At 43.6% G+C, this 13,376-nt stretch overlaps 1 protein-coding gene across 8 annotated transcripts in view; it reads left to right on the forward strand.

The window, feature by feature from the left end:
- Stau2 (staufen double-stranded RNA binding protein 2) overlaps window positions 1–11,626 on the forward strand; it is a 299,224-nt gene extending 287,598 nt beyond the window's left edge. For 5 of the 8 annotated variants that reach the window (XM_029533246.1, XM_021222069.2, XM_029533243.1 and 2 more), the window contains 2 exons: window positions 8,940–9,028; window positions 10,565–11,626. In XM_029533246.1, the coding sequence (XP_029389106.1) occupies window positions 8,940–9,028; window positions 10,565–10,658 (183 nt within the window). In that variant the 3' untranslated portion in view covers window positions 10,659–11,626. The remainder of the gene's footprint in view (window positions 1–8,939; window positions 9,029–10,564) is intronic. The other 3 variants (XM_021222067.2, XM_029533241.1, XM_029533242.1) reach the window with 1 other exon arrangement.
- Window positions 11,627–13,376: the final 1,750 nt, after the last annotated feature.

The raw sequence follows: 13,376 nt of genomic DNA on the forward strand, positions 1-13,376 counted from the left end.
AGGGGGAGGAGGAGGAGGAAGAGGAGGAGGGGGAAGAAGAGGAAGAGGAAGAGGAAGGGGAGGAAGAAGAGGAGGGGGAGGAGGAAGAGGAAGAGGGGGAAGAAGAGGAAGGGGAGGAAGAGGGGGAGGGGGAGGAGGAGAAGAAGACAGAGAAAAACACAGAGAGAGTCTGGCCTGGGCTTTTGAAACTACAAAGCCCATCCCCAGTGACATACCAATAAGGCCATATTTCCTAATTCCACTCTCTAGGAACCAACCTTTCAAATAGATGAGTCTATGGGGGCCATTCTCATTCAAGCTACCACAGATTTTACACACACACACATGATGTATTATATATATTTGTATGACTGAAGAGAAAGCTTATTCATTTAGCTATCACTAGAATCCGGGTACTCCTTAAGTAGGAGTTGAAGTCTTCAACTTGCAAGTAATGAGCAGGGAATTTGTATGAGGACACCCAGGTGATCTACACGAGCTGGAATTTTAGTCTAGACCTGACATACACTATATTATTTCCTTTTTTCATCACTACAACAGTCAGCTTACAGTCAGCCAGCCTAGAAAGTGAAAAGGTATATCTGGGCTTATAGTTTGGAATCTTTCAGTCCATATTCATTAGCCCTGATATTTGGGGCCTGTGGCAAAGCAGCATATTAGACAGGAACACAGGTAGGCCCAAACTGCTCACCTTGTAGCCAAGAAATGAAAAGGAAGAGGAGGAAGAGTTCCCACAGCCCCTGTGGCAGGCGTGACCTGCAATGTCCTCATTGCCTCCCACTAGGGAGTGGGTGAGGTGGCTTGCACATTCCTGAGATGCCCTTTTACAAAGCCAGCTGTGGTAGCACAAACCTTTAATACCAGCACTCAGAGAGGCAGGGATAGGTGCCAAGCTGGTCTAAGACCTATCTCAGAATAGCATCATACAAACCAAACAAACCAAAGGAGACTTTATGTTAAATAAATAATTGAACCAAGACAAAACAGGAATAATGTTGGGGAAACAAAGGAGGCCATGGCTATGCAGATGCCATCACATGAAAAGTATTCCCCAGTCAGCTCTGCCAAGCTCTGCTCTGCATCGTCCAGGTCACAGCTACCCGGATTCCCCATTCTGACGTCCTAGCCACAGGAACATAGGTGTTGGCCAAGTCTCTACCCCAATACTTATCTTTAAAGTCATCCCCTAGATTCTAAAGTCTAAACACCTGTTTTAGGAGACTATTGAAAATCTGCATGGCTCTCATCATCTACCCTTTAATTATTTTTTCCATAACAAGTAATTTTCACCTTAGCATGCAGACATTCCTTCTCTTCAAGGGCAAGCCATCTTCTAAAGTGCCAATTTTATGGAAATTGCCTGAGCTGATAGGTTTGTGGAAGCATGAATGAAAAGCAAGTGCTAGAACGGAATGGTTGGCAGGGAGGGCAGCAAACACATTAATTGTAGCTCAATGTAATTCTTTGTAATATAAAAGTCACATCTGAAATGGAGGAGACCAAAGGGCCTTCCCCAGTGTGATACAGTCAGAAACACAAGTCTGTTTCTGTGATCTTTATGTTTTGTGAAGGACATTCTGGTTTGTTCTAGCTTGTTGGTAGGTTGGTTGGTAGGTTGGTTGGTTGGTAGGTTGGTTGGTAGGTTGGTTGGTTGGTTGGTTGGTCGGTTGGTTGGTTGGTAGGTTGGTAGGTTGGTTGGTTGGTTGGTTGGTAGGTAGGTAGGTAGGTTAGTTGGTAGGTTGGTAGGTTGGTAGGTTGGTTGGTTCGTCCAGTTATTTAGATGAGAATTCAGGAGTCTTTCTCTGAGGATCTTTGCTTTTTAAAAAGCTATCATTTCCTTCTGACAAGAGCCTGATTTAATTAACTGTGGGCTTTCTGAACAGAATCCTGCAGTTAGTTCTAACCCCCAACCTTCAAGAGCTCTCCACGAGTAGGCACTTTGGGAGAAAAAACAAAACAAAACAAACCCAGAAGGCTTACTTGAATATGGGTGTGTGGTTACTGCTGACTTTGATAGGAGTAGCCTGTTTCTGGGAACTAGGATCAGAGTTGCTGGGAAAATAGGACAGAAGCAAAGGAAATGAAAGCATCCACTGGGCATCTTGTTCAAAGCTGCATGAGCAACTAGTGTGCAGAAGGGATGAGTTAAAATCTACATTTCTCTCATTAAGACCATTGTCTCAGCAAGGGACCTAGCACTGTGACCTTCTCGTTGCATGCTGATCCCTGAAGAAAGCAGAAAGCAAGTGCTGGTGTCAGCATCGTTTGTTGACTGACAAGAGGAAAGTCAAAGCTAGCAAAAGAGACTGGAAAGGTGTATTTCCCTTCTGGCTTGTGCACATGCACGCGCGCGTGCACACACACACACACACACACACACACACACACACACACACACACCAGGAGTTCAGCAAGTAGGCATGGAAAATAATCTCATTGGCATCATGTTTCCTGCATTGCTATAACAACATCCAAAACAAGGCACACATGAAATCGTAGCGACATCTATTCTAGGGCTGTAGGGCTTTACTCACAGAACAGTTGTAAAACCTTTCCGGAACAAAAATATTTCTGTGTATCTATGCAGATTCCTTCCTCTAACGGAAACACATGTGGGTGCACTGTATGCACACACACACACACACACACACACACACACACACACACACACATCCATGCATCCCAATACACATACCACTCATGTACTTCCCTCACCTACACTGCCACTACAACCCCCTCTCCTTGTCCCTACCCCCCCACACACACACACACTCACACATGCAGAGATGAGAAGAGCCTTTTCTTTCCTTTTCTTTTCCTGTTTTTTTAAGTCACACAACAGGTTCACTCACAAAAAGCTGAGGTTTGAAAGTGTAGCTCATAGATTGTGGTCACATCCATTAAACACTGAGTATGTTTGTTTTGATTTGCTAGAAAAACATTTTCTGACCTTCGAAATGAAATCACTGAGTTGTCTATTTGTTTATGGCTAAAGACTTATGATGGGCTCTGACTCTTATGTTAGTGTATCTTTGAAATTCTGGAATCGACAGTGAGTGGGAAGTTACACAACTTGGGTTAGCATCATTCAGGATGTGCCTCATTAAGGACCCAGAGTTGATTCTTCCCACGACTCCCCAAGATTAGTTTACGTGTATCACATAGCAAATCATTCATGCTGAGAGGGTGGGCTGCAGACAGAGAGGGCAGAACATCTTGTTATCTATTGACTCTCAGTAAGAAGACAATTTAGAACTTGCCTCTTCATCAGGCTTGATGATGAAGCTCAAATAAGGGTGGTTTTCTTTCTCGAATTCAAAGTGTCCTCCAGTGTTATGTGTCATGTTTATAATATATTTGAAAGTCATAAAAGCAGCTATCTCCAATAAATTTACAGTACATTCAGTTGAAGTTGTTGAGCCATGAGGATTTTGTTGATTTTACCATCCTCTGGACAGATTCTCAAAGTGTTTAAACATGTTTGTGGACTGCTCAGCTTTACAATTTGTTCATAAAGCCACATCATTACCCATTATTCTCTGAAGTAATTGATTCAATAGCAAACGCTCATTTTGTTTGTTGAGCTCAGCATGAAGCTGCAGCTTGCTGAAAGCAATGTGGCTTTTCAAGCAGTTTTCACAATCTGACTCTAGAGGCATTCTGCTGTAGAAACGGAAGCTCTCCTGTCTCCTTCCATGGATTTCTGTAAACTGTAAAGATCCTTTCTTGGAAAATAGTAGATGGTGAATTGGGTGGGGGTGGGGTGAGGTGAAGTGGAACCTTGTGGGTGACTGAGCCAAGACAAGAGGATTGGGAGTTTGAGACCAATCTGGGGGCTAGATCGCAAGTTTCACTCTACCTTGGGTGAAATGGTGAAATGCTATCTCAAAAGTAAACAAATATATAAATTAAACAAAAGTGAAGATGATGTCATGAAAGCCCTGCTCTGCTCCCACAGAGAATGGCACACGAATGCAGGAAGAAGCACCTTTGAGAGTGTTTGGTGAGTGTCTGTAAGAAGAGGCACCGACTCTACTGCCCTAGGCAGGGGCAGAGCCTGGCTCTGTGTATGTCACCATCAACCTTTGTCCATGCTCCTTTGTAATCCTGGCCTCTTAGTAATACAGTATTCCACATCCCACAAGTCATCATTTTCTTCTGAAAAATGAGGAAAGGGGTCCAGTGAATGAAGCAGGATTTCTTACCTTCACAATGGTAAGAAATGGAGAATTAAGTAATCACATTTGTGGTCCCTGGGTAAGAAGTGTAAATGCCAAAATAAGGACTGTGGGCATTTGGGGTCAGCTGAAACTGTGAATAATGCAGAAATGTCAAGAGCAGCTTTGGAAAGGAACTGAGAGACTGTAAGAGGACTGGAGGGAACACACTTCTTCTCTAAGAATTGGAAATAAGTATGCACTCTGCTTAGGCAACCTCTGTGAGAAGCAATGGGGAGACCAAGCTCAGAAGAGACGTTCAAAGGATGGTGGATGATGCTGTCGAGAGGAGCAATGCTGGCTGTGACCTGAATACGAATAGTCAAAAGTTCAGTAATGTGGCTAAGAGCTTGGTTTGGGTTCAGATTGCTGCATTTACCAACTGAATGACCTGAAGCGGTTACTGAATTCTTTGGGCTTCTGTTTGCTTATGTGTAAGACCAGCTTTGTAGCTATGATAAGACCTGAGGTCATGCAGTTAAAAGGTGACTACCTAGTGATGTTCACTAAATGGTAGCTCTTACTGTTTACCCAGGCTAAGATAAATCGCCACCTTTGCCCTTTGGAAATCAGAAAGAAATCCTCTCATACTTATAAGCAATTGTGTTCTGGTTTATCAGTAAGCTGTGGGCTGAATGAGCTCATTGGTGAGATAAAGAATGTTACTAGGAAGCCGTGGAGCATACCTGTGGAGAGAGGTAGTCACGCAAGCGCTCTGAAAGACCGTTTGTGGCATGGATCAAGAGAGCACACTGCCATTCCAGCCTGGTGGACATTCTTTAAGTGGTGACAGAGTACAGTGGATCTAAATGACCTAAGGATAACATCTGCAAGATTTTGCAAGTGCTGAAACGCTAAACCTGCTCTCCAAGTCCTGGCCTTCATCTCCCCTGTATCTCTCTGCTGGTGAGAGAGGTAGATGTCTTGGTCCTGGCCTTAGAGAGAAGCAGGTCGCATGGTTCCTGGGTCCAGATTACACCGGGTCAAGTGTTACCAGAGCCAATAATGAAAACCGGCTATAGATAGCCTGGACATAATGTTTTTCATGAAAGCTGGGTAGAACACATGGCTAGCATAGTGAGGCCCAAGGTTTGTTCCCAATACTGACAGAAACAAAAGTATAAAAATTTGTATTGGTATGTTGTGCTGTTCTTGTTAGTAGACCAGGCCCAAGAGGCTGGACACTCTTAGGAGTTTCATGCAGCAAGATCACATTGCACCTTAAAATTCCCTGGCAAGCAATGGACTTTCTATCATCTGTTTGTAGGAAATGATAAAAAAATTAGCATTCTTGACAATAATGTACCTATTTAACAGATCTGAGCAAGGTGTCTGATCATTTGTTCAAAAGTCTTACATCTACAAAGACCTCTGCATTCATCAGATCAATCCACAAAGTTGGGGTGTTTTAAATTTGGTATGACTTTGTCTTTGGAGCACGGTAGTGTTGGCCTGGTTCTCTATGCCCCTTATGCATGCAGGAGTCATAAAGAAGTTCAGAGTAATGGAACAAGCTGAGGGCAGGGCACACACCCACAAGACTGTGCTTAGCACTAGCACATCAGTACGCCATGGGGCCCCAAGGTCTCCTGGTCCAGGCTGCCAGATTCCTGTGTAGATCTCTTCACCCCAGGACTAGCACATCAGTACGCCATGGGGCCCCAAGGTCTCCTGGTCCAGGCTGCCAGATCCCTGTGTAGATCTCTTCACCCCAGGGGCAGCTAAAGAACTGTCTAAATCCGAGTCTCTAGAACGTGAGTTTAAGTTTTGAAAGCAGCCACATGCCACTCCACAAGCAATAAGGACAGTAAATGAGGAAGATGAACCACCTCTGGATAAGGTGGGGCCTTGAAGCTTCAAATGCTCATCTGACCCATAGTGCAGGGGGATGCAGACATCTGAGGAAACACCTTCCTTTCACTGCTGCTGAAGCACAACTTCAACTGGGGCAGATGAGAAGGTGTCTCAGTTTGGGTGTTAATACTGTGAAGAGGCACCGTGACCTGTAACCATGGCAACTCTTACAAAGGAAAACATTTAATTGGTGCTGGTTTACAGTTTTAGAGGTTCAGCCCATTATCATCATGGTAGGAAGCCTGGCAGTGCAGGCAGACATGGTGCTGGAGGAGCCCAGTATTCTACATCTTGATCAGAAGGCAGCCCAGAGGAGACTGGATCCCACACTGAGCAGAACTTGAAAAAAATATGAATATATATATATATATATATATATATATATATATATATGCACAGGTACATATGTAAACCCTCAAAGCCTGCCTCCACAGTGACACATTTCTTCCAACAAGGCCACATCTTCTATTAGTGCCACTCCCTGTGAGTCTATGGGGGCCATTCCTATTCAGACTCCCACAGAAGTACATGCTAAACTCTCTAAAACTTAGTGTATTCTAGCAAGAATTATACACACCTATAAACCCAGCATGTGGAAGGTAGTAACAGAAAGAATAAAGTGTTCAGAGTAGGCTACAGGTACATCACAGGTTGGAAGGCTAGCCTGATCTACCAGAGACCCTGTCTCAGACAAACAAAAACAAAGCCACAACAACAATGACAAAACCAACATCATCTTAGTCCTAAAATAGTCCAACAATTTATAATGTAGAAACTATTGAAATGATGCACAGGTGTTTCACTAGAAGGAAGGAAGCAAGCGTGGGACAGAGAGAATAGCAGCTGAAGCCATATATATGCAAACAACAAAGACTCAGCAGCTTGAATGTATGTATTTAGACACACACACGTACATACGCACACACACATATATGTACATATACATAATACATTCAAAATCTATTAAAATTTTTATAGAAAAAAAATGGTAACTGGCCTACTTGCCCAGAAGAGAGGTAGGCCCTTATGGAAAGGCCTATAACCTTGAGGTTCCTGAACACTTTTGCTGGGATGGAAAAGTGCATGTTTTGGTTGCATATTGAAATTGTGACTTACAAAACAAAAGAGACAGACTAAAAAGAAAGGAGACAAATATTTAAGTTCTTTAATATTAAATTAAAATTAAATTTCTAATGCTAAAATATTCACAGACATTTATAGAAATTTTATTCACAATCTTCCCAAACTAGGAACAATCAAGATGCCTCTCCAAAGTGAAGGGATAAACTGTGATATATGCATGAAGTGGAATATTATCCAGCTATAAAGAGAAGTGAACATTGAAAAGAAATCAAACAGCCTGAAACAGGCTACAGAGTAGAGCATTTCAACCCCATGACATTCTGGAAAAGGTGAAGTTACTGAGGCAGGAAACAAAAATGAGAACTGTCAAGAGTTTGGGAGGGAGACAGTAATAAATAGGCAGGTCTCGGGATTTTTAGAACAGTGTGTAACTTCCCAGTGTAATATTGTACTGCTGAATACATGTCATTATGCATTTGTCAAAAATCCGAAAGCAGTCACAGAGGTGTGTGCTCACCTGGAATGCCAGCACTGTTGCATGTAGGCAAGAAAACCACAAGTTCAAAGTTGTCTTTGGCTACATCCGGAGCTTGAAACTAACCTAGTCTACATGATCCTCTATCTCAGAAAATAAAATGAAATCAAGAGGAATCCTAGTATGGATTTTGCGATTTGAATTGATACATTGATTTTGCTGAGCAGTTACAGCAGACATCCCACAGCAATGTATGACATCGTAGGTGACGGGAAGGACAGACGAGTCAGGGAACTGTACAGATTACCTACTCAGCTCCTTTAATCCTAAAACTCTGCTTCACCCCCAAACACCCAGTCCATTAATTTAAAGTTAACCCATCCCAGATAATTTCTACATAAAGAAATTTCAAAGAACTCATGTGCCTAGTCAGCTATTTGAGAAACCGCATGAGCAAGCTCCCTTTTCAAAGGCAGCTGAGAAAACCCAGATGCCCCAAGTGTGAAGCAGCAGGTCTCGCCAAGGTTCAGATGTCCAGGCCTGCTGACACCTGTCACAGACTCCACAAAACCCTTCTAATGGGGGAGGGGAAGAGGAGCCAAGTTCTTACTCAAAGAATTAACAATTTGGAACATGCACAAGAGTGTCAACAAGTTATGTAGATCTTATCAGCCTTGCATTTTTGGTGCCTCCCAGCTATCCAGCCAGGCTCCACCAGCCTGTCAACACCTACAGCATCCCACGCTCGCGCCGCTTGTGCCGGCCTCTCCACACCTCTGGAAACTCTGCCAGGCCAGTACTGCTTCCCCAGAGCCCACAGGAGTGGGGAGTCTGACTTCCCTCTCCACTCAGGGTACCCTGTAGTCTGTGCCTGACTCCTCCCCATTCTGTGCCTTGGTCGGAGCCACATTTTGAAAAGATAACTGAAGTTGGAAATCCAATGACCTTGCATTTCAGGGAAGAGAATGTCAGAGTTTCAACAGTGTGAGGAGCAGCTAGGCAAAGTCATCACCGAGGGAGCACTTTAAGTTTCTGTGTTTGCAGATGGAACTTCATGATCATGCAAAGTTCTGAGTAAGGAGAAGGGACGGCACACTGTTGAGTTCTTTTCCCCATCCCCAACAGAGGATCTGGGTACAGGAGCCAGAACATGCACTCGTGGCCATGCACACTATCACGCAGACGCAGGCAGCACTCATATGCCTTAAGAGCACAGAAGTGATAGTCTGTGTATCTTGGCTTTCTTTTACAGTCACTTGTTCATTTTGTAAAAGATCAGTGAATGCTTCCCCATTTGTTTCCCCTTTTAGGCAGCCTTAAGTGCCTTGAAACAGTTTTCTGAACAAGGACTGGAATCGGTTGATGGGGCGGTGAATGTTGAAAAGGGTTCTCTTGAAAAGTGAGTACTTTTGTATCTATACAAAACATGAGACATGATAACTGTATAGTTAAAAAAAAAAAAAAAAACCCAGAGAGTAACATCTAAATCTCCCAAAACTCTTCATACCTCAGTTACATGCAGATGAATGAAAGACATATATACAGTCATAATCAACTTTTCTAGAATGGATGTTCTAAGCTGTGAGTTGGCCACTGAGGGACATCATGACAGTCTTTCGGACTGTAGACAACTCAGAGTTGACAGGAGACTGTCCACACTGCACACTGCCAAGCATTCTCTCACCAACTCAGTTTTTGAGCCAAAAAAAAAAAAAAAAATTGCACTCACATTTCACAGTGAAACTGGGAGTGCAGAGTGGGCATGGAAGCAGCCCCTTCTTCTTTTCTTCTTCTTCTTCTTCTTCTTCTTCTTCTTCTTCTTCTTCTTCTTCTTCTTCTTCTTCTTCTTCTTCTTCTTCTTCTTCTTCTTCTTCTTCTTCTTCTTCTCTACATTTGGTTTTTCTTTAAATTTATTTATTATTATTTTCTTTATTTACATTTCAAATGCTATCCCGAAAGTTCCCTATATGCCACCCCCAGCCCTGCTCCCCTACCCACCCACTCCCAATACTTGGCCCTGGTCTTCCCCTGTGCTGGGTCATATAAAGTTTACAAGACCAAGGGGCCTCTCTTCCCAATGATGGCCGATTAGGCCATCTTCTGCTACATATGCAGCTAGAGACACAAGCTCTGGTACTGGTTAGTTCATATTGTTGTTGCACCTACAGGGTTGCAGCCCCCTTCAGCTCCTTGGGTACTTTCTCTAGCTCCTCCATTGGGGGCCCTGTGTTCCATCCAATAGCTGACTGTGAGCATCCATACATTTGTTTTTTTTATTTTGTGTGGGACACTAGCACATTCTGCCTCAGAAACAGGAGTGCTAGGGACTCTGCAACCTGCAACATTACTCCTGAACGCCAGCTTCTAGGTTTTTGTGAGATTTGACCATAAGTTGCTAAGGAAGGGACTGAGTGTTGGGCTTCCTTAGAGACCCAATTCATACTAGCAAAGTAGAAAGCCAGTTATATTTACAGTATAGAGTCTAATGTTTTCAAAGCAATAATGACGGCTGTTGTAATCTCGGAGCACACATAGAAGATTCCATCAGAATTAAAATTAAAACATAGAGCCTGGGAAGGAAAAAGCAAATATGTTGATTCTGTAGTTAAATGAACATACCAAAAAAAAAAAAGTACATAACAAAACACATTTGGTCATTTATATTAAAAGGTAAGAAGAGCGTGAGAAGAAGACATTTGGTAAACAGGCATGGCGTTTTAGGTTGTCTATAGATTGGCAACCATTTATAAGCTAATTTAATCAAAACCGTTTCCACATGAGCTCATCAGCAGACTGTCTGAGCATAAATATTGTTGTTTCACTTTAAAATGTCACTTTTGTGGTGACCTTTGAGTCCTGTGTGCCGTCTGCTAATAAACATGTCTGAAGATGTACAGCCCAGACCTCAGCTCTTGTTAATGTATTAATCTTTCAGACAAGCCGAGCATCTGCGGGAGAAAGCAGACAGTAACCAGGCGAAGCCGGCCTCCATCTCTCAGGACTGCGAGAAATCAAAGTCGGCCATCTAGCAGCTCCCAGAACCCACAGCTGCCACTGCGTCCGTATAAACCTGTCAGCACGCACGAGGGTGTCTGTGTTCTAGGAAATGAATGACTAATACCATTATCTGAGTCTTAATGTGAAGACAACACTATTCTAACACAGGAGATAATGTACTTGGTACTGTTTATTCAACTGGGGGAAAATAAAACTTTGAGCATTTCCCTTGGAACTTGAGATCAGATCATAACTCACTTGCCCAGAGGCGGCAGAAATCTGATCCCACTACTGGAGCTTAAAAATAACAATTAATGAAAAGTGTTAGAAGCGAGGCCGCAGTTTTAAAATGACTTGGTTCTGTCCTTGCAATTGCTTTGTCGTGGCAAGTGTGTTCTACTCTCTCTTGTTTGAAATAATGCTTGACAATTCAGAAATTAACCAATGATGTGCTGTGGAATGTGATGCTTGTCCTCATGTAGTCTCACGGTTTCTCTTTATGCAGATATTGGTAACCTTCGTCTTGCACATACACACAAATTACTTTAAGGTGCATAGCACAAAGATGTATGCAAACAACTGCTCTAAATCAGGTCTGATAACGGATTTAAATATAAATAATATTAGGAACAAGTAGTTTCCATATATTTCAGGACTTTTAAAAAGACAAAATGAAACAAAACTGAGCAGTTGTGGGTTTTGTGCTATAGGATGCCATCAGCCATCGAGGGGGCGTCTTGCCTCTGCCCATCGCTCCAGGAGTCTACTCTGTCGTGGAAATTGTGCCCACCCCCATCTGTGTGTTGTAGCCACTTACTGTTTGCATCGAGTGTCTTTAGTAACTGCCTCTGGACTCGAACAGTGAGTAGGATCAAAATAAATACTGTACATGGCGGGGAAGGGAATGCCTGTCGGAGAAGCCTCTAGCCAATCACGCTCTGGACCAGCATGTTGGAATCCAGCGTGGGGCAAATGCAGTAAAGATTTGTTCCGTTTCTGTATGAGTTGTTCCTTCAGTCCCTTCCTCCCGCCTTTTAAAATGTCAGTGCTGTGAAATCTGTGGGGAAGGTCACCACCCAGCCTCACTGTCCTACCCAGCCATGGAATTAAAAGTGACTGTATCTGCGAAACTGCAGGTGGCCTCCTGGGCGACTGGGGCCTAAGGAGGGCCTGGTTTGGTCACCTCATTGTTCAGGTTTTCTCTTTACTGATTTGCAAACATTGCGAAATGAGAAAATACTATAAGGTCTAACTGCTCGGCCCAACCTGACAATAGGAATAGAATTATGTAAGATTTCACAAGCAAAACCACTACACATCCCCATCTGGCTGACTCACACGCGCGACTGGAGAATAAACAAACAGCGCCATAAGGAAATAACTCCAGGGTTAATGACTCCCATGTGGGGAAGTCCGGCGGTCTTGGGAGGGCTTGGTGCCCTTGGAGGAAGTAAGCTTGGTTACATAAGGCTGGGTCCCAGTGAAAAGAACAACACATTTGTAGAGTTGGGGTTCTCATGGGTGTTTGGGCACAGTCCTGCTGCGTAATCAAGGACACAGGGGCTCCTAACTCATTCCCTTGGCAGGATGTGGGCCCTTGTTCAGCACCTGGGTGAGGTGAAAGCCCGCTTCCTGCAGGGCCTCTGAAGTCACACACAGTAAACGCCACAATCTTCTACAACAACAGTGAGCTGGGCAGGTCTGTGGGAAGGTGGCACGCTCAAGGGACACAAAAGCCTCAGTTCTCACCACTCAGGCATCCGAAGCATTCAACCAGGGCTGTCTGACCAGCTGAATCATGTCAAAACCCCCAGAGCTGCAGAGATGTCTGGAGACTGGATATTTGCATAAATATTGGTTCCTCATCCAAAATCCTGCACCTCTACCTTCTAGAACTGCCCGAAAGGCACTGGTGTAGTTCCTGGAGCAGTGATGCTTCTGTGCAGCTTCTGCTTGTGCTTTTTTTTTTTTTTTCTTTTTCTTTTTTTTCCTGTTGAATTATCAATGCAAATGATGGGTGGCCTACATCCCTGGCAAGGCCCTCTGCAGCGCTCAGCACAGCCCAACGCTATATATCATTAGAGGGGAAACCATTAAGTAGATTTATTGAAAGGACGTTTCTTCAGCACAAGGAGATCTTTTTGATGAAAAATGGAACTCATTATTCTTTAAAGGACACAGATTGACTTATCTCCTCTATTAATTACAGTGTCTGCTTTCAGCTTGTCTCAAGCATCACAGACCTTTGTAGTCACTTCCTAGGGCTGAGGCCAATGTCCTTCGTGAAAAAGGTTTGTTTTCACATTTTAATTGGAAATCTAATAGTGCATTCTGGAACTCTGACTATCTTTTCCACTACTACTTGCCAAAGATCAGTGGTGAGACACCAACCATCAGGCCATGACAGAAGTTCCTCCCCTTTTCTGGGGTGACCCTTCTAAGAAGCTGTCTGGCATCCTTCGCCCCAGAACACATTCTCAGTTATGATCCTTTACCTCCCTTGAAGTTTCAACAAATATTGTACACCATAGAGTGAAAGGAAGATGTCTGAAAAATTTAACCTTGGGCCTAGTGAAGACCCAAGTTCTGATCACCAGAACCCATGGAAAAGTTGGATGGAGTGGCATGCTTCTCTCTCTCTCTCTCTCTCTCTCTCACACACACACACACACACACACACACACACACCACAGGAGTCAGAGACAGGCAGAAGAAATCTCTCAGCAGGAGCTAAACTACTGAGCTCCCAG

The sequence above is a fragment of the Mus pahari genome, chromosome 22 (assembly GCF_900095145.1).
Source record: "Mus pahari chromosome 22, PAHARI_EIJ_v1.1, whole genome shotgun sequence".
NCBI classification, from domain to species: Eukaryota; Metazoa; Chordata; class Mammalia; order Rodentia; family Muridae; genus Mus; species Mus pahari.